This window comes from Brassica napus, chromosome A1 (assembly GCF_020379485.1).
Source record: "Brassica napus cultivar Da-Ae chromosome A1, Da-Ae, whole genome shotgun sequence".
Lineage (NCBI taxonomy): Eukaryota > Viridiplantae > Streptophyta > Magnoliopsida > Brassicales > Brassicaceae > Brassica > Brassica napus.
In genome coordinates, this window is record NC_063434.1 from 19784694 (window position 1) to 19806392 (window position 21699).

The 21699-nt window shown below is 40.6% G+C and overlaps 1 protein-coding gene and 1 non-coding gene across 2 annotated transcripts; both read left to right on the forward strand.

Moving 5' to 3' along the window:
- The first annotated feature begins 1643 nt into the window (after positions 1-1643).
- LOC125579474 lies at positions 1644-1750 on the forward strand. Its single transcript, XR_007317540.1, has one exon. It is a non-coding gene; the product is annotated as a small nucleolar RNA R71 (small nucleolar RNA).
- Positions 1751-19350: 17600 nt separating this feature from the next.
- On the forward strand, positions 19351-21576 carry LOC125575930. The gene has a single exon (XM_048735313.1). The coding sequence runs from the start codon at positions 19351-19353 to the stop codon at positions 21574-21576; it is 2226 nt and encodes a 741-aa protein (XP_048591270.1).
- Positions 21577-21699: the final 123 nt, after the last annotated feature.

A 21699-nucleotide genomic window follows, 5' to 3' on the forward strand; every position in this document is an offset into this window, starting at 1 on the left:
TCTCTTTACCCAAATGGAGATCAATCGTGCCTTCCTTCACATTAACAATAGCTCCTGCTGTAGCTAAGAATGGCCTTCCTAGAATCAATGGGTCTTGAGCCTCCTCACCCATCTCAAGCACCACAAAATCTGTAGGTATCTCATACCTTCCAATCTTCACAGGGAGGTCCTCTAAGATGCCCACAGGGTACTTCACTGAACGATCAGCTAACACCAAAGAGAGTCTACACTTCTTGTACTGAGTGAATCCAAGCTTCTTTGCAACAGACAAAGGCATCAAGCTGACACTAGCTCCCAAATCGCAGAGACTTTTCTCAAATACCATAGGTCCAAGAGCACAAGGTAGTGTGAAGCTTCCTGGATCCTCTAATTTCTCTGAAGCATCAAGCCTCTGGATGATGGCATTGCACTCATGGGTAAGAATCATCATGCCTTCCATCTCCTTCTTCTTTGCAGCTACAACATCTTTCAGGAAATTGTTGTATTGAGGAATCAACATGAAAGCATCGATGATGGGCATTGCAACCTGAGCTTCACTCATTTGCTTCTCAAACAGAGCCTTGTACTTCTCTAGCAGCTGCTTCTTGAATCTACCAGGGAATGGAAGTTTGGGTTCATAGGGAGGAGGAACAAAAGAACTTTCACTTGCTGGAGTTACAACTTCACCATCTTTTACTGTCTTCTTCTCTTCCCCAACCTTTCCTTTACCTTTGGCTTCCACTATCTTCTCCAAGATCTCGTCATTGATCTTCTCATCAACAATCACCACTTCATCATCTATGTTGATGGCAACCCCCTCACCTAGTTTCTCAGCATCCTTGGTGAGGGTTCTAGGAGGTAACTGTTTACCACTCCTAAGGGTGATAGCTTTGGCCTCCTTGGGGTTTTGGTCAGACTTTCCAGGTAGAGATCCTTGCTGGCGATTCTGGTGAGTGTTCATGGAAGCAAACTGATTCTCTAAATTCCTGACTGTAGAAGCAAGGTGTGAGAATTTGTTGTTGAGCTCATTGTAGCTCCCATCAATCTTGGTATGAAGGTTCTTCAACTCATAACCAACATGCTTCTCACTTCTAGTCTGAGACTCCAAGATTTGTTTCAGTAAGGTATCAGTGCTGCTCTCTTGAGGAGCAGAGGAACCAGACGAGGGGTTTTGCTGAGGCTGATAGCTGCCTTGCTGGTTGTTCCGAGGCGGATAACCACTCTGCTGGTTGTTGGAATAGGACTTCTGTTGGTAGTTGTTGTACTGAAAGTTGGGTTCTTTCTTGTACCAGCTACCATTGTTGTTGATGAAACACAGCTCTTCCTGACCTTCCAAACCCTCAACTTCATGGACAACAGCTGGTGTCTCTTGGCTTGGGTTGCCAACAAAGTGCAGCTGCTCTTGGGTAGCTTTATCAGCAAGGAGGATGTCTATCTTATCCTGTAGAGCTTTCAACTCCTTCCTCGTTTGCTTATCCTCAGTTCTACTGCTTCTGTCGTGGTCTCCACTGTAGACTGCATCACTCTTAACCATGTTGTCAACCAGCTCCTCTGCATCCTCCTCAGTTCTCCCCAAGAAGAACCCATTACTAGCTGTATCCAGTCTGGCTCTGTACTTAGGGAGAGCACCACGGTAGAATGTGCTCAGCAAGCTCTCCTTAGAGAAGCCATGGTGTGGGCATTGAGCTTGGTAGCTCTTGAATCTTTCCCAGGCTTCACTGAAACCTTCCAAGTTCTTCTGTTGAAAGCTGGAAATCTCGTTTCTCAGCTTAGCAGTTCTTGAAGTAGAGAAGAACTTCTCCAAGAATGCTTTCTTGCAGTCATCCCAAGTGGTGATGGAGTCGCTGGGTAGAGACTTCTCCCACTGACGTGCCTTATCCCCCAAAGAGAAAGGAAAATAGCTTGAGCTTTAAGGCATCTTCGGACACACCATTAGTTTTTGACAACCCACAGTAGCTGTCGAACCTGTCCAAGTGATCAAATGGATCCTCTAGAGCCAAGCCATGATACTTGTTGTTCTCGATCACGTTGAGGAGTCCTGATTTGATCTCAAAGTTGTTGGCTGCCACGGCGGGTGCTCGGATTCCCAATCTATGACCATGAATGTTGGGACGGTCGTAAGTGCCAATGGGTCGAGCTGCTCGCTGTTGGTTTTGAGGTATGTCTCCCATATCAGTACTCAATCTCTGCAAGTGAGCCTGTTGCTCTTCTTCTCTTCTATTTCTAGCACACTCTCTCTCTAAAGCTCTGATGTCTGCAGCTATTGGAACTAGGTTTGATGGACCCCTGCTCCTCAAGTTCATACACCTGTAGATTAAAGGGAGGTGAAGAAAGAGAATCAGTAACAAAAGAAAATAAAAATGACTTAGTCTCAAGCAAGTGACTCAATCTCAATGTTCAAATCTACTCAGAATTTGGCAACGGCGCCAATTTGATGTTAGGAGTTTTCAAGGCTCCTAAGACAAATGTTGTAGTATAGAAGATTGTCGAACCAGTTCTGAGGGATATCAAAGCACTGAGAATGCAAGTACTCACTTAATCTAAGTGCAACCAATGATTTAGAAGTGTTTTAAACTATGACTAAAACTAGAAAGCAATAACAGAATGATACTTTCTTGACTAAAGGGAAAGAGAACTCATGGGTATAGGGATTAGACCTTGGGTGATCAAGTATCGAACTAAGGATGGCAAATGATCAATCAAACTATCAACCTTAAGCCTAGACACAATTCTAAGCAAGCTCTATGTCTAGATGAATGCTCATTTGCTAACATATCTCAAACATCAAATGTCTTTGGTTGAATAATATGAAAGCAATCATTACTAACAAGTCTATTAGCTATCTTAGCATCTTTAACAACAAATGTCTTTGGCAAAGTATACTAAAAGCCTAGGAGAGTTGTCTCGGGCATTTCATCGAACACCTTTCGGGTGAGAAATGCCTAAGGATCAAAAACTGAGTGGCCAACTCAGAAGATGCATTATGATTACTCTACTAGCAAGGAAATATGAGTGATCTACACTAAAACATCCTAGCTCTAACCTAATCACCCTTAATCTCCCTAACCCATGAATTCCAAAGGTGATTACTCACTAATCTCCATGATTCCTCTTAAACCCATATTGGATTTCAGATTAATCATGTAGAGAAACACAGGAAATAGATAAGAACACAGAATTCTCAATAATAAACTGATCAATTCATTCAAAAAGATCCCTTTCCAAAGGTTTTTGGTGGTTTTTCTAAGAACAAAGATCCTCCGCCTCCTGGTGGCTTACAGAGTAATAAAACATAGGTTTAGAAAATAAAAACGTGCATAATGAAATGACCAAAATGCCCTTGAGAAATCACAAGTTCGAGCAGAAACAAAAACACGGAGCGACCTCAGCCCGTCGCTCCGACAAGTCGCTCCAGGCTTCGGGAGCGACCTCGCTGTGTCGCTGCGAGAGGTCGCTCCGGGCTCGTTCTCGCGTCTCCGGGTGATGAAAACGCGAGCGACTTCTCCCTGTCGCTCTGGTATGGTCGCTCTGAGCTTCGGGAGCGACTTCAGCACGTCGCTCTGGAAGGTCGCTCCGAGGTGTAAATGTGTGTCTCCAGACGTGAAAACGCGAGCGACCTTGTGCAGTCGCTCTGGATGAGTCGCTCCGGGATGTGGTGCACAGCGACCTCATGCCGTCGCTCCGAGAGGTCGCTCCGGCTGTGCTCGTCCAAAGATCACTCTTTTCACCTCTTTTGAGCTCCAAATAACCTTATGTGGTACTCCAGTACCTAATAGAGACTCATGTATGCAAAATGCAACCTAAACATGTCTGAATCCTAATCTATATGATGAAAATGCTCATGGATGAATGGATAAAACAATGCAAATATGCAAGATATCACTATTAAAGTAAATAAGAAACTAGAGCACAACACAAAATTTAAACCTAAAACCTTCATTATCACTGGAAAAACAAATGTCATAGTAACATTAATTCAATAGAGGTCTAGAGCTGAAAGGAGATCAAGAACGAAGAGTAACTTACCTCATTGTACCATAAAGTGTCTTGGCTAGAATAAGTAAAAAAAATTGAAAGATAAAATCTGAAATAAATCAATCTCCCGAACAAAATAAGCGCGATCAAGCACAAACGCAAAGAACAAAAAAAGCGGACCAAAGAAAGAATAATAATCGAAAGGCCAAAGTCACCGAGAAGCATGAAGATACATGCCTAAAGTACTGGAAGCACAACCACTAGCAAAAAGGTAAGAAACACCTTACAAACTAAACAAGAATAGACAAGGTGCCCATGCAAGTGAAGAAACACAAAGCTCTAGATAGAAGGGACCAAAGATCCAAGAGACTAACTCCGGACACCTATACCAGAGGAAACATGAGAAGAATTGAAACAACCTGAGGGAGGGATAATAGAAACCAAGCACCGCGAAATCAGAGAATAAGCTTGAGACCAGAAATAACCTTCAAAGCCCACATAGCATACACACAAACGAAAACATTATCCAAACCTGGAGTGGTAAGCATGGTGAAAAAGAGAGCTACAAGAGATGCGAGCAGCGATGAAAACTGCAACAAGATGAGAAAACAGAGAGGGAAAGGGAGACAAAACAAAATCACCAAACTGTGTAGGTGTCCTCGAGCTATGAAAGAGAGCATAGAAGTCAGATCCCCAAAAACTAGATCTTGGAAACCAAGACGAACAAGGACTATTGACGGTAAGCCAACGACGAGGAAGACAACATTAAAAACGACTAAAATCTGACCCGGCCCAAGGAGATGAAGTTCCTAACATCAGCTGAAATCTAAAGAAGAAGAGGAGCAACCAATATTGATTGGAAAAGCCTACAACGTTGTGAGAAACAACCACACATGGGAACTCATAAAGTCGATTTACGACAAATTCTGTATAATCTCACCGACAAAGAAGGCAAGGAAGAACAAGAGCAGGAGGTGAGTCTCTTGCCGGTGATGGTGAGAAGCACCGCACACAAGAAAGGTAAACGAAAAACAGAGATGGTGACAATTCAAGGTCAAAATATTGGGAGAGGAAAAAAAACATCTTAAAAGTTATAATGTTCAAAAATATGAAAAATAAAATATAATTTTGACGTTGAAATCATTAACCTTAAAATCGACAAATGCCTAAATGCAAAGTTATTGAAATTTAAATGCTTTTATGTTATATGTTCAATTCACTACTAACAAGTACTATACACACAACAACACATTACTCAAAAAAAAACATAAATTATATTAACCTATCACCTACTACTACATAACACACTAAAAACACTAAATAATACTCTTAACAAATAAAAACAACCACAAAATTACATTATCCAAAAAGTCATACTCTTAATAACAATAAAATAAAATAAAATAATTGTGGACTATCTAATCCTTCGCACTAACTATTATTATATGAAGTTTGATAATCGATTTTGGTAAATTGCCACAAATACCACATTCATAATACTACTTTTCATGTTTACACAAATCATTTTTACACTCACTCTTAATGAAGGGCAAAAGATACTTATACCCTTAGGATTAACTAATCTATACTTAGGGTTTAGAGTTGAGGGGTAGGGTAGGGTTTTTGGAATGTAAAATTTAGGATTCTAATAAATATATAAATAAATACTTAAAAAATATATAATTTTTTTTAAAAATAGTTTCAAACATAATTTTCAAAAACAAATTTGAAAAAAAAATCGAAACAAATTCAAAAACATTTATAAAAAAGTTTGAGTTTGAAAAAGTATAATTTGAAAACATAAAAAAAATTTACATTATTTTTTTATTTATTTAAATAATGATTTATTATATATATATAGATAACAAGGGTATAAGAGCTTTTTGCAACTTATGAAGAAGGTATTTTTGAAAATGTCCCTTTAGTGGTGGTAAAGATGAAAAGTGGTACCATGAAAGTGGTAAACATAAAATTTTCCAATATATTTTATTGTTCACTAAAATTCAAGATGAATAAAGAAATAAATAAAATAATTAAAATATATTTTAAATATTTAATTTATTCACAATTAATGATAACATAATTTTTTGATTGTTTTACTATTTTTACAATTTTCTATTATTTATTTACAAATTATATATTTATTTTATTCTAGAGTGAATTTACTGAGTAAACTTATTGACATAAAATAGAAAACATAGGTATTGTGATATTGTAACCAATAATTGCTAGGTTTTGGACGAAACAAATACTAAAAAACTATATTGATATATTATATTATTAACCATTCATTCTTCAGTTTGTATTATATTTACATTTGACTTATTTTAAAAAATAATATTATTTAAATATGAGTTAAATCTAATAATATCAACTTTACAAAACGACCAATTAAGTGAATTCCTAATTGTAATATTTATTGATAGTGTACTATACCACCTTTAATAAAAATGGCATTAAAATGGCAAAATGGCACACATAAAAATAAAATAAAAACATTTTGCAAGAAAAATAATTGTCAACAATCCTGCGCGTAGCGCGGACACCCCCTAGTTTTCTATAAATATTACTTGCGTAGGTCTATACGTAGTGTATTGTTGTTTCGTAATAAGGCGATAAACATGTTCCATAAAGTGTTGAATTTAATATGAAAAGTCACATAACTGAAAGTGGTCTTCATAGATTTATAGTGCATATAACAAAAAAACATTTTAACGAAAAAAAAGCACCAGCATGGAATGGTAAAATTGAATAAATTGGAGATGGTGATAAACGGCTATAACCTAGTCAACAATCAATTGCTTTCAGAAAATTTTACATCAATAAGATTAGAATCACCAAAACGATTAACTAATAATAAAAGGAACATCAATAAAGCGATCGGAACACAACAAATGTGGAAAAGGACTATAAATCGTAAGATATAAATTTTCCTCCTTATTTATTGATATATATCACATGTGGAAGCTTTAGCTGTGATTTAATTAATATATTTAGGGTTTCATTTCCAGAAAATGTAAACAACATGGGAACAAGTAAACAAATATTTCCAGTGATAAATGTAAAATCATTTATGTAGTTTAATATGGTAATATCGTTCATTGTAAACTTGAGATAAATTACATCTCAGTTTCAGGTTTATAATAATGTACTAGGTAGTGACCCGTGCCTTGCACGGGGTGAAATTTCTCTATAAAATACTATAAGGTATGCTACATATTCGTACGTAGTGTACAATAAGAAGTATATTGTAAAGAGGGTGCTTCGCATAAGTTTCTGGTTTTGGACTATTAATTGTATGGACCAGACCTTATGACAAATATGATGGGCTAAAAAGCCTTAAACCATCTAGAAAGACTTTAAAGACACGTATGCAGAAAAGCTTCAAGGTTTGGAAAATTAAGTCTCTTTAGAAGATGCGACATCTTTTATGGTAACCAGTAACATTATATGTAGTTGTAACAAGAAATATGACATATTATCATATGACATATTATCATATGAAATGCGATAATCATTTTTTTTAGATATAGGAAACCAATAAAGTTACAAGCATGAGCTTTAGCAGCCATATATTCCAGTCTGAACATTTTTCCAGTTTTGAATGTCTATACTAATATGGATTACCTCTTCTGACGGAAAAACATTATTGAAGACTCAAAATTAGATCAAGATCATCCGTGGATAATTTGGTATTGATAGTTCGAACCGATAAACTATTCAGAGAAATTGACAGAGATCCACTGTAACTAATCAGACATGCGAAAGGAAAATGTCAAGATTGGTTCTCAACAAAGACAACATCTCCTCAACGACAAAATCATCAAATAGTATTGGTTCACAAGTTGTATGCTTACATAACATATGTTTGGTAGATGACTTTTGGACTTCAATATCCCAATTTAGTAGGTGGAGATAGATTTGGAAAGACACTTCTGAACATATCCAAATAATGGGAGCAAGGAACCTAAGAATACGAAAGTCCTTATTGCATTCAGAGCTATAAGCACTTATTTGGGAAATGGAGAGTATGTTACCGCATTCTACCTGTTAGAAATTTGGATCAGACTGCAAAGATTTGATCACCATGATTTCTAAACCTTCATGCATGGCCAAAATTCTCAACAAATCTAAAGGAGTTAACAGTGCTCCAAAGACGATTTCACTCATTCAAGCTTTCCTACATTATTCGAGGCCATAATATGAAGCTTTGCTACATTGTTCGAGGCCAAAATGCAATCTCTCATTCTTTAGCTAGAAACTGCAAAATCTTTCCATCATGAAATTTTTATGTTGGTTGTTCTATTCCTGTCTTACTTTCCAAACCACCTTTAGTTTGAGTAATAGAATAGTTGTTTGATGTTAAAAAGTCTATATCAAAAGTTTTAAAAGAATTTCTTTAGTTGAATATGCTATCAAAATGTATATGCTTTTCAAGTTATATGTTCAGAGAGGATTTCATTATTAAATGTGACTGAGTTGAAATACTTGAAGGATTAGTTATCTAAGGAGAAATTGTTTCCAATAGTGTGTAAGTGAGAGTAAAGCATAGAGAATTATCACATTGTGGTAGTTGCATGATGAATAAACATTTCTTGCAAACCTTCTAAAATTAGCTTACCAGCCGTCAACGTTTTACAAGCCGTATCAGAGCCAAAACCAAATGACAGTATAGTCATGTGGCCTCAGACCATTGGGGTGATGATCATAGTGTGCATTGAAGACGTTGCGCTATGTAACTGGCGATTATATATAAAATCTCTATTTTGGTATATGGTGATATATGTGGAGTTTAAGGGAATTTATTTGGTTACATATGCCGTCAAAGCACACTTATCTTTTTCGATCATTTTCTGAAGAAAATTCAGGGTTAAGCGTGCTTGAGCTATCATGAATTGATTTTCATTATTGTGTGAGTGAGGACAAAGCACAAAATTTATCAAATGGTGAATCTAAAGTTAGTAAACAAATCTTTTAAACCTCCCAAATTAACATATTGGTCAGACGGGTGGTAGGGTCCACATGCCAATGGTGGCTGCGGTCTAATAGTTACAAATGATATCAAATTCAAACCCAAATGAGCGTCTATTCATGTGGGCTAACACCGTTGATGGGAAAGCATGTTGAACTCCACTTTTATAAAAATGGAAATATATCTACAGTTAAGTAGAGAGTTGAAAGTGTATATTTTATATAATTATTATTTTAACATATACTTTTAATAATTCCATTTATACAATTACTCACAAAAGTATTAAAGTAAGAAAGAAATACAAAATATTTATAAATAACAATTTTCTAAAATTTTATGTTTTATAAAAAGAAATAATTTTAAAATTTATAGAACATATATTTTCACTAAATTTTTACCTTTTTAGATTATTTAAAAGATATTTTCGAAGACAGACTTGTATAGTACTTTTAGATTTAATTGTATTGAACAAAGTGGATGAAATATTCATAAATATCCGTAAATATTGGATATCCGTATTTTTCCAAATCAACACAAATCAGAAAATCAAATATCCGTAAACTATGAATCAAATTACAAATACTAAAATTAAGTGAAGCTTATAGAAAAAAATCATGAATTCTAGATATGAAAGATTTACAGATACATGAATTCTGAGTCACCACTTTTTCCTCACTTGAGCCTTCGAGTAAGTCCGTTGCATTCTTCCATATTCTCGAGCAGAGCGCTGTCCCAGTGTTTTCTTATTTTGAATTAAATAACCTGGAACGATCGTTAAGAAAGTTATATGTTTCCAAATCAAAACACCTATTGACAATTCAACAATTTTTAAAATACTAATATTACTAGTGGAAGAGGTAAACAAAGAAAAAGTCACTAGGACTTTGTTGGAACGGAGAGAGGTGAATCATTTGTCCAACGCATGAGGAAGAAGAAGAAAAAATAATGCGTCAGCGCACGACTTCAACATAATTTGACTTTAGTTACCTCCACACATTAGTTTTCAATAGGTCATGAACCTTTTTACTTTCTATTCTACAAACCGATTATGAAGTTTTTGATAAAGAGAAACCCATTTATGCGCTCCTTCACTTGCTTCGTAGATATTCCTTTTTTAATACGAATATTTATATATATATCAATGGAACACATGTGAAATATAATTTACTTTCATACTTTTTCATTTGCAATATGAATTTGAACTTGTTTGATACCGTAAACTGATTGCTTATAATGAAAATAGAACGTAGATTATAAAGTTTACAACAAGGAAAAAAATAAAAAAGGCTCTTGCCGCTGATAGAAAAAAAAAGCCTCAGGTTTTAAAAGAAAAAAATCAGCATATGTTTGAACATATACATTCATCTTACAACCGGCTTTTTTTAGGACCAGGTCTGTTGTTTTATTAGTTCACTGTTAAATTTTATATCAAAGATTTTAGTTTTTACAGAATATACAGGAGTTGACCAAAAAAAAAACTTGTCATGTCCCCGATCCTGGATAGGATCGTCCGGACGGACTGCGGTGCAAGGAAACGCACCAGTCAGGCACATGACCTAAGGACGAGCGTGTCATGGTACAAAACGTGGTTAAGGGAATCAGGAAGCTGGAACCTAACCAAAATAAGGCAGATGCAAGCTCAAAGGAGCTGGACAAGCGAGCTGGTAGCTGGACGAGATCCAGGTGAAGCTCGATGAAGTGAGTGATCAGAATGGATCATGGGAAAACTAAGTCTAGGTCTGGAAATTGACCAAAGGACTTAGAAGGATTGAAGAAGATAAAGAAAGCAAGCTGGACACAGTGTATAACAGCTGGGCGATGCAGTAAGCAAGCTCGACCAGTTAGGTGAAGTGTAGTGCAGCTCGGTGTAGCTCACTGAAGTGTAGGTCAGCTCCCTGAGCTGGATGGTCTAGCTCACTCAGCTGTATCAGCTGGGGATCAGCTCAACTCAGCTGGACTGAGTGTTCGGGTCTTGGGCAGTTGGGCCGGGTCTGGACAGTGGCCGGGCAATGTGGGTGACCCGTGTATGCCGATGGGCTGGTGGGCTCTTGGGATTGAGCCAGGAGCATGGGCAGTCCGTGTGGGATAGTTTTGGACATGTCCAGGAGTGGTTTGGCAGTTCCAGGGCGTGTGGTAACTGCCATAGGCGAAAGGGTGCAATCTGTACCATTGATTAAATCAATGGCCAGAAATGATACCGAAGGGATGCAGTGGTTAAGAAGTAACCACCCCTTCTCCTATATAAGGAAGGCAAGTCCGTGCCTTTGCAGGCACGCCAGGGCTTCCTTCTACACCCTGAAACACAAAGAATCCAGAGAAAAATACAGAGAGTTGGTCGGATTCCCAATCCAAGACCCATGGTGGTGTGAAGGCCATAAAGAGACAGTTTTGGGGCAGATCAAGGGGGAAGTTGAGAACGACCCTCTGAACGGTTTTGATCATTGTTGACAACACCCAAAGCCTTATCTGGAGCCTGTGAACACACGCAAATGGTGAGGAAAGGAGGGAGTTGGCCGGAACCCATTCCCAAGGGCCAATGCAGCCTTAAAGGGAGATTGGTGTGGAAAGCAGTTTCATGGGGAACAAAGAGGGAAGTGATGTACGACCTTTGGATGGTGATTGATCATGGATGATCATGTATAAGGCTTCCTATGTGTCTTGGGAACACACGCAATTGGTTAGGAGAGAAGGGGGAAGGCTTGACTCCACTCTCAAAGGCATGAACAGCCTTGAAGATGGATGTAGTATAGAAACTGGTTTCATGGAAGTTCCATGGAAGGAGTGATGGGCACGAACCATGGTTAGATCTTATCAATGCTGGAAGTATGTGAAAAGGGTTTGATGAAGGCGTGCTAGGAAGAGCATGGACGCCTCTGATGAGGTAACATGTGGGGACTGCAGACCATTGGACATAGTCTGGTACACTATGGGCTGATCTGGTCCTGTAGTTACACCTCTGTTTTATGATTATTAATCATATTATTTCTTCTTCTTATGATTGAGATTGATGATTAGACATAGTAGCACTGAACCATGGCTTGGCCGGTTCAGAAGAACCCTCCATGGCCTTGGTTTGGCAGCTAAGTCCGGATCTCCTACTTCCTTATGGATTTATGGCGATCTGACTTTGGAATCCTCTTAGTGGTGAATTATCATGAATTATCATGGTATTTGGGGATTTTTATCTGATTGATTTCGAGATGGTCAAGGTGGCCGGTGGGGCTGTTCTAGGTCGAGATCCATGGGATCGAGATCGGTTCTTGGAATTCTGACTTGACCATTCTCTTAGTTAAGATTTATCATGAATTATCATGAATCCTAATGAGTTTTTAGGGATTGATTTAGAGATGGTCCTTTGGGCCGGTTTGGCTTATCTTGGCCGAGATCTATGGGATGGAGGCCGGTTCTGGGAAATCTGATTGGACCATTCTCTTAGTTATGATTTATCATGAATTGTCATGAATTTTAATTGATTTTTGGAGCAGGTTTGCTTGCAGTCGAAATTACACCTGAGGGCATATTGGGGTCAGATCCTTGTGTTAGGATATCTGATCATATGTTTGTGTGCTGGAACATATTGTCACTTATGATATTGATCATAAGGAATTTCTGGTTATCAACCTTGGTGTTGGTAAGGCAGGCCGTGTGTGATCTGATCATGGGCAAAGATGGACGACCTGATCCTTGGATGATGGATCAAGGTGTCTGATCTGATTGATCAAAGGATGCACCGGTGGTAAGAGCAACACTAATCAGGTTCAGTGGGACATTGTTCCATGACTGATTAGGAAGTATGAAGACTCATCAGTTCTGAGTCATGTGGGGTGGTTGGTTGATTGACTCAGGATCTGATGGGCATTGTTAGTCCATGAGCTGGACTTGGTATCATAAGTTGATAAGGCAAAAAGGATGTGGGACAGTGCATGAGCCGGTAAGGGCCAGATGCATGTCCTTAGCTGTTTGAAGACTTCTCAAGGGTTACTTATGTCTGTGGGGATGGTTGGCTGAATGACTAAGTACCTAAGGGAGTTGTTTTGTGTGTGTAAAGGAGCGGGACGCAGGATATGGCAGCTGGCCATAGCTCGGTCCTAGCTCAGTTCGAGTGTGACAGCTCGATCAGCTGGTTTACGAGTTCCTTCAGCTAGAGTAGCTGGGCCAATGAGCTAACAAGTTCCGGGAATGTGGCAAAGGTATGATCTGTCAATGTTGCATAGATCTAGATAGAATGGCTTAGGGGAACGAAACCTCTGATTGTATGACTTGGTCTAGGTTCAGGATCGACCTTGGAGCTAGCTGGCAGTTGTGTTTACTGACCAGTAGCTGAGATGATCTGACCAGACAAGTGTTAGATTGGTTTAGACCAATGGTTAAGTAGATACTATTCCGCTGTGCATAAGTTGAAAGGATCTAGCTAGGGAATGACTAAGGTAGTCTTGAGCTAGGATCTGAGTTAGCCCTCGCCAATGGGCGATATTTTAAATAAAGGGCAAAATTTTTAGAGGTTCGGTCCGGGTATGGACTGAGCGACGTGAGGCATCGACCGCGGCCTAGTCGGCCGGGATCGGGTCTTACATGTTGGTATCAGAGCATGCTTGATCCTGTTACGGACAGTGCTCAAAGATGTTGAGTTCCAAACCGAAACTATTTCTGAAAACTGAGATGACTTGGAACCTTAGTTGTGGTGAGCCAAGTGAGAGTTGAGGTAAGTTTGGGTTTCATGCTTGTGAACGGGGAAGTTCAAAGATGAGCCGGCTTAGTCAAGATACACTCTTCCACGGCAAGACCCTGAAAACATAAAGGTTAGTTTATCTAGTTATTTGGGAATAATAGACGGATTGGATGATGGACGCAATGCAAGATCTTTGTATGGACGACCTGGACAAGAGAAGTAACATGGACCAGAGAGTGGCTTAGGTTGAAAGAAACGTGCAGCACTCTCTTGGAGGTAAATGTTATCCCTTGGTGGCCGTTCAAAACAAGTGAGCATATGCAATGTTCATGTTAGTCTAAGGGAGACGCTACATGGCTAGTACATGAGTGGGCTTGTGATCAGATGGATCAGCTTGGACTCAGTGTAAGTCAAGGTAGGATTTCTTAAGATTGAGTGAATAGAATGGATCAATTCCAAGAGGAATTGGGAACACGATGTTAAGTATCTTAGTATGATGAGGATTGAGGTATACTATAAACACTTTTTTGAATGGTATGGGACGTTCACAGATGTGTGATGCTTTGGAGAATGGTATGGGACATTTTCCAAATGTGTGATCAAACCGAGATCCTACTCATCTAAGTACTTAATGATCGGTGGTGTGGAAACACATTATTTGATACTGGAGCTACACATAGTTTTGTGAGTCCAAGTATGATTAGAAAAGGTTTGTTCCAGTATGGAACATGGGATGGTCCTGAACGAGTGAGTGCGGCCGGAGGGCAAGTTATGAACTCACTCGGTCTGGTTAAGGACATCCCTGTGGTGATCTTGGATAGGCCGATGCCTATAGATCTGATTGTTGTCCTCTCAAGCTTCATGAAGTGATCTTGGGCATGGACTGGTTGGGAAAGTATCGGGCAACTCTAGATTGTCACCGGGGAAGGGTGCAACTTGAGAACGAGTTTGGACCCCGATTAAGTACCAAGGAATCAATCCAACCTCTTGTAGTTTGGTGGTTTCAGCAGTCCAAGTAGAACGGATGCTTGGAAATGGTTGTGAGGCCTTTTTGGCTACCATTTACACTGATGAGGTTGTAGGGGCCTGTGACCCAGAGGGTATACCGTTGGTTCGGGAATTTCAGGATGTGTTTGGGGCACTACATCGCATTCTCCCTGATAGGGCTGACCCATTCATCATTGAATTGGAACCTGAAACGGCCCCATTATCTAAAAGTCCATATAGAATGGCACCAGCTCAGATGGCAGAGCTGAAGAAGCAACTTGAGGAGTTGCTTGAGAAGGCGTTCATACGCCCTAGTGTATCACCTTGGGGAGCACCAGTCCTATTTGTTAAGAAAAAAGGATGGTAGCTTTAGGTTGTGCATTGATTATAGGGGTTTGAACAGGGTGACTGGGAAGAACAAGTACCCTTTACCCAGGATTGATGAATTGCTGGAATCATAAACCTTATTGTCCAGGAAGGACTTAAGGGAACAGAACAATCTGTTAGGACTCATGGTAGAGTGAGCAGCCTAAAGATTGGAACATGTTCACTAGGACTTGGCTTGTGCATCGAGTGGCTTGGAGATTGGTTGAATCTACTAAGACTTGAGTACTCAGTATGTTCCTAGGTACTGAATTTGATCTAGTCATGGAACTAAAGTGTTCTACATGGACTTGGTGTCTACTAGGAACGCAACCTGGAGAGTTGGGTCAGTGACACAAGTCATATCTTTGTATGGGTACTTGATGGACCACTTGATAAGATTTTGGGTTAAATATCTATCAAGTGGGGGAGACTTGTTGTGTATATGATGACTAAGACGTGGTCAGTGAGAAGGAACAAGATGGGAGATGCAACGAATTGGTTAGAAAGAACCAATCGAGCATGCTCCATGTTCCGGGTACAACGGAGTTCGGATGGAACCTTTGTCATGAGACAAGAGGTTAACACCACTGGATTCGAGGACGAATCCTTCATAAGTGGGGGAGACTTGTCATGTCCCCGATCCTGGATAGGATCGTCCGGACGGACTGCGGTGCAAGGAAACGCACCAGTCAGGCACATGACCTAAGGACGAGCGTGTCATGGTCCAAAACATGGTTAAGGGAATCAGGAAGCTGGAACCTAACCAAAATAAGGTAGATGCAAGCTCAAAGGAGCTGGACAAGCGAGCTGGTAGCTGGACGAGATCCAGGTGAAGCTCGATGAAGTGAGTGATCAGAATGGATCATGGGAAAACTAAGTGTAGGTCTGGAAATTGACCAAAGGACTTAGATGGATTGAAGAAGATAAAGAAAGCAAGCTGGACACAGTGTATAACAGCTGGGCGATGCAGTAAGCAAGCTCGACCAGCTAGGTGAAGTGTAGTGCAGCTCGGTGTAGCTCACTGAAGTGTAGGTCAGCTCCCTGAGCTGGATGGTCTAGCTCACTCAGCTGTATCAGCTGGGGATCAGCTCAACTCAGCTGGACTGAGTGTTCGGGTCTTGGGCAGTTGGGCCGGGTCTGGACAGTGGCCGGGCAATGTGGGTGACCCGTGTATGCCGATGAGCTGGTGGGCTCTTGGGATTGAGCCAAGGGCATGGGCAGTCCGTGTGGGATAGTTTTGGACATGTACAGGAGTGGTTTGGCAGTTCCAGGGCGTGTGGTAACTGCCATAGGCGAAAGGGTGCAATCTGTACCATTGATTAAATCAATGGCCAGAAATGATACCGAAGGGATGCAATGGTTAAGAAGTAACCACCCCTTCTCCTATATAAGGAAGGCAAGTCCGTGCCTTTGCAGGCACGCCAGGGCTTCCTTATACACCCTGAAACACAAAGAATCCAGAGAAAAATACAGAGAGTTGGTCGGATTCCCAATCCAAGACTCATGGTGGTGTGAAGGCCATAAAGAGACAGTTTTGGGGCAGATCAAGGGGGAAGTTGAGAACGACCCTCTGAACGGTTTTGATCATTGTTGACAACACCCAAAGCCTTATATGGAGCCTGTGAACACACGCAAATGGTGAGGAAAGGAGGGAGTTGGCCGGAACCCATTCCCAAGGGCCAATGCAGCCTTAAAGGGAGATTGGTGTGGAAAGCAGTTTCATGGGGAACAAAGAGGGAAGTGATGCACTACCTTTGGATGGTGATTGATCATGGATGATCATGTATAAGGCTTCCTATGTGTCTTGGAAACACACGCAATTGGTTAGGAGAGAAGGGGGAAGGCTTGACTCCACTCTCAAAGGCATGAACAGCCTTGAAGATGGATGTAGTATAGAAACTGGTTTCATGGAAGTTCCATGGAAGGAGTGATGGGCACGAACCATGGTTAGATCTTATCAATGCTGGAAGTATGTGAAAAGGGTTTGATGAAGGCGTGCTAGGAAGAGCATGGACGCCCCTGATAAGGTAACATTGACCATTCTCTTAGTTAAGATTTATCATGAATTATCATGAATCCTAATGAGTTTTTAGGGATTGATTTAGAGATGGTCCCTTGGGCCGGTTTGGCTTATCTTGGCCGAGATCTATGGGATGGAGGCCGGTTCTGGGAAATCTGATTGGACCATTCTCTTAGTTATGATTTATCATGAATTGTCATGAATTTTAATTGATTTTTGGAGCAGGTTTGCTTGCAGTCGAAATTGCACCTGAGGGCATATTGGGGTCAGATCCTTGTGTTAGGATATCTGATCATATGTTTGTGTGCTGGAACATATTGTCACTTATGATATTGATCATAAGGAATTGCTGGTTATCAACCTTGGTGTTGGTAAGGCAGGCCGTGTGTGATCTGATCATGGGCAAGGATGGACGACCTGATCCTTGGATGATGGATCAAGGTGTCTGATCTGATTGATCAAAGGATGCACCGGTGGTAAGAGCAACACTAATCAGGTTCAGTGGGACATTATTCCATGACTGATTAGGAAGTATGAAGACTCATCAGTTCTGAGTCATGTGGGGTGGTTGGTTGATTGACTCAGGATCTGATGGGCATTGTTAGTCCATGAGCTGGACTTGGTATCATAAGTTGATAAGGCAAAAAGGATGTGGGACAGTGCATGAGCCGGTAAGGGCCAGATGCATGTCCTTAGCTATTTGAAGACTTCTCAAGGGTTACTTATGTCTGTGAGGATGGTTGGCTGAATGACTAAGTACCTAAGGGAGTTGTTTTGTGTGTGTAAAGGAGCGGGACGCAGTATATGGCAGCTGGCCATAGCTCGGTCCTAGCTCAGTTCGAGTGTGACAGCTCGATCAGCTGGTTTACGAGTTCCTTCAGCTAGAGTAGCTGGGCCAATGAGCTAACAAGCTCCGGGAATGTGGCAAAGGTATGATCTGTCAATGTTGCATAGATCTAGATAGAATGGCTTAGGGGAACGGAACCTCTGATTGTATGACTTGGTCTAGGTTCAGGATCGACCTTAGAGCTAGCTGGCAGTTGTGTTTACTGACCAGTAGCTGAGGTGATCTGACCAGACAAGTGTTAGATTGGTTTAGACCAATGGTTAAGTAGATACTATTCCGCTGTGCATAAGTTGAAAGGATCTAGCTAGGGAATGACTAAGGTAGTCTTGAGCTAGGATCTGAGTTAGCCCTCGCCAATGGGCGATATTTTAAATAAAGGGCAAAATTTTTAGAGGTTCGGTCCGGGTATGGACTGAGCGACGTGAGGCATCGACCGCGGCCTAGTCAGCCGGGATCGGGTCTTACAAAACTGAACATACATGAAAACACCTATAGTAGAAATGCAGGAATTTAAATTAACAAAAGGACCAAAGGAGCAACGATAACCAATAGTGTAGGAGAGGAAACTTTGACAAAGGCATAGACCAGAGTGTAGCAACGAAAAGACCAGAGGACAAGGCTAGAGCGGAGGGAGCAACCAGTTGCCACAAGCTACTAGGCTAGCTTATGTTGTATTTTCAAAGCTGATAAAAACAGGTCCAGCTCTATGCATGAACTGGGGGTGCATTTACAAAGGGTTCATTGCAGTTTTAAATTTTTCTCGTTGGGACTAGGACTCAATTTTAAAAAATGATATTTTGTTTGAGGAAATAGATCTCAGTTTTTTTGGTTCAGAGCCATTTTATTTTTGAGACGGGCCTGACTTTCGAGTACATAGATTACATGATTAACTCGTCTTGATTGTTACATGATTTCAACTCAGGTTACAAGCGACCATGATTTCACAGGTTATTATGCTTATTTTATTTTGGTAAAATATTCGTTGTTAATTTTCTATTTCTTTCGTTTTTTGGGTGTAATATTTCATCCGTTTTTTTAAATCAATTACTAAACAAAAGTTACATGCATTTTTAGGTGGTATGGAAGAACATTAATGATTCTAGTACAAATCAATATGCTACACGTTCTCATCGCCATTTGATAACTGTGTATAATAGGTCATATTTATATACTAAGAAAAATCTTATACATTTTTAATTAAAGTTGTATGGTTCCAAATTCCAAATAAATTAAAACATAGCAATGTAGCTCTGAAATGAGAAAACAACAACTAAGATTTTACGCTCAAAAGTAGACAAGAAAAGAAAATAATAACAAGGGAAGAATCAAGAATATCAAATGGAGAAAGGTAAATGAAGGGGTGCGCATAAACAAACATAAAAGATTTGTTGGCAGTGGAAATTTCATGCTAACAATTAAGATTGAGTAACAAGTAAATTTTGTAGTAGTGGAGCATATGACCAATGTGGAAGCCACAAATTCAAGTAAATTAGAGTTTGCGGATAGGCTTCCACGACACACTGGTTAACTGGATTATGGAGTGTGTTTCTTCAGTGTCATACTCCTTCCTAGTTCATGGAGGACCGCAGGGACAGGTGTTTCCCTCGAGAGGACTCCGACAGGGAGACCCGCTGTCTCCGTACCTATTCATTCTCTGCACGGAAGTCTTATCGGGCTTGTGCCAGCAGGCAATGATAAGTGGTACTCTGCCGGGAGTGAAGATTGGCCACAACTGCCCACCGATTAATCACCTCTTATTTGCGGATGACACAATGTTTTTCGGTAAGTCGAGCTCGACCAGCTGCAGAGCACTCACTACAATCCTTACCAGATACGAGGCGGCTTCTGGGCAGTGTATTAATCGAGCCAAGTCTGCTGTCACCTTCTCCTCCAAAACAAACTTGGTGACAAAAATGAGAGTTAAGCAGGAGCTAAACATTACCAATGAAGGAGGGATTGGCAAATACTTGGGTTTACCGGAACATTTCGGGAGAAGGAAAAGAGACATTTTTGCAGAGATTGTAGACAGGATCAGACAGAAAGCACATGGATGGACTGCTAGATATCTCTCCACTGCAGGCAAGATGGTGCTGCTTAAGACTGTCCTAGCAGCGATGCCTACCTATGCGATGTCTTGCTTTAAGCTCCCAAAATCCTTATGTAAACAGATTCAATCTGTTCTTACGCGTTTTTGGTGGGATGCGAAACCAGAGGTTAAGAAAATGTGTTGGGTAGCTTGGGATAAGCTTACTCTTCCCAAAGGCGCGGGCGGCCTCGGTTTCAGAGAAATAGAAGTGTTTAACGATGCATTATTGGCAAAACATGCTTGGAGACTGCTCAAAAATCCCACCTCTCTGCTCGGAAGAACTCTGTTGACCAGATACTGCCGACATGATAGCTTCCTTGACTGCCACGCACCAAACTCGGCCTCACATGGATGGCGTGGCATACTGGCTGGGCGGGAAATCCTAAAGAAAGGCTTGGGATGGGCTATTGGAAATGGTAATACAGTTAAAGTGTGGAGTGATAACTGGTTATCAACTACACATCAGATGTGTCCCATAGGCCCACCACGCGAGGAAGAAAACAACATGCTCGTCTCTGATTTAATGCTACCTGACTCCACACTGTGGAACATTGAGAAAATTAGAGACTGCTTACCCCATTATGAAGCTCAGATTCGGAGCATTGTCCCTAGTGACTATGGAATGTGTGATACTCTTGTTTGGCTAGCTGATAAAACAGGGAATTACACGACCAAGTCGGGATACGCAACTGCAAAGCTCAATGTGGAAGGAAGATCCAGTGATTTCAACTGGCACCGTTGTGTGTGGAACGTCAACTGCTCACCGAAACTGAAGAGCTTTCTCTGGAAATTATCCAGTAATGCGATGGCAGTGGGTGAGTCACTTCTCAAGAGAGGCTTACGGGTGGATGGAGCTTGTAAACGCTGTGGACAATTGGAAACCATCGCCCATGTTATGTTCCTCTGTCCTTTTGCGGTTAGAGTATGGGAAGCAATCCCAGCAATGTGTGTTCCGAGTCCAGTGCCGACGAAGTCGATAGAGACCATCCTCTCTGAATGCCTAAGAATGGTTAATCTACCGCCTTCAGGACTGACTACACCATTGTATCCTTGGGTAATGTGGGTTTTATGGAGTTCTCGTAATCAACTGGTGTTTGAAAACAAGTCTTTCTCTGAAACAGAGGTATTAGGAAAAGCGCTTAAGCATGCTAAAGAATGGCAACATTCAATGGCACAAGCTTCTCCACGGTCTGGTTCGTCTAAAGACTGCGCCTCAAAGGCGATTCAAACCCAACACCCAAGTGATGTATACTGTTGTTACTCTGATGCAGCGTGGAAAGGTGCCTCTTCTGCAGGTGGCATGGGATGGTCTTTCACCAATGCTGCGGGTGATACACGATCACAAGGAGCTGTTGCTTGCCCTTTTGTGGCCTCTGCACTAGTTGCGGAAGCTTTGGCACTCAAGGAAGCAATTAAAGCAGTCATCTCTCTTAACATCAAAGACCTCATTTGTTTCTCTGATTCAAGGGGCTTGATTAACATGATCACAGCAAGTTCTTCTGTGATCGCTCTGCAAGGAATTCTCCATGACATCAGTGTGTTGAGTCTTTCCTTCTCTTCTATATGTTTTAAGTTTGTTCCTCGGCTCTCTAATACGATCGCTGATCGTCTGGCCAAAGAGGCTTTGTCTTTGTATCTCAACCCCTCTGTGGTGAGAGGAAACCTTGATAACTAAGTAGTAATATAAGCATGTTTGACCAAAAAAAAAAAAAGTTTGATATTTATTTCAGTGGATTGGACATTGCAAATCAAGTTTTTAGTATTCTTTTATGAATTAAGTCATAAATTCTGAAACTTC

Bases quoted from the DNA above. Each gene is read 5' to 3' on its own strand.
- LOC125575930 (XM_048735313.1), top strand. From the start codon at position 19,351: ATGGAGTGTGTTTCTTCAGTGTCATACTCCTTCCTAGTTCATGGAGGA.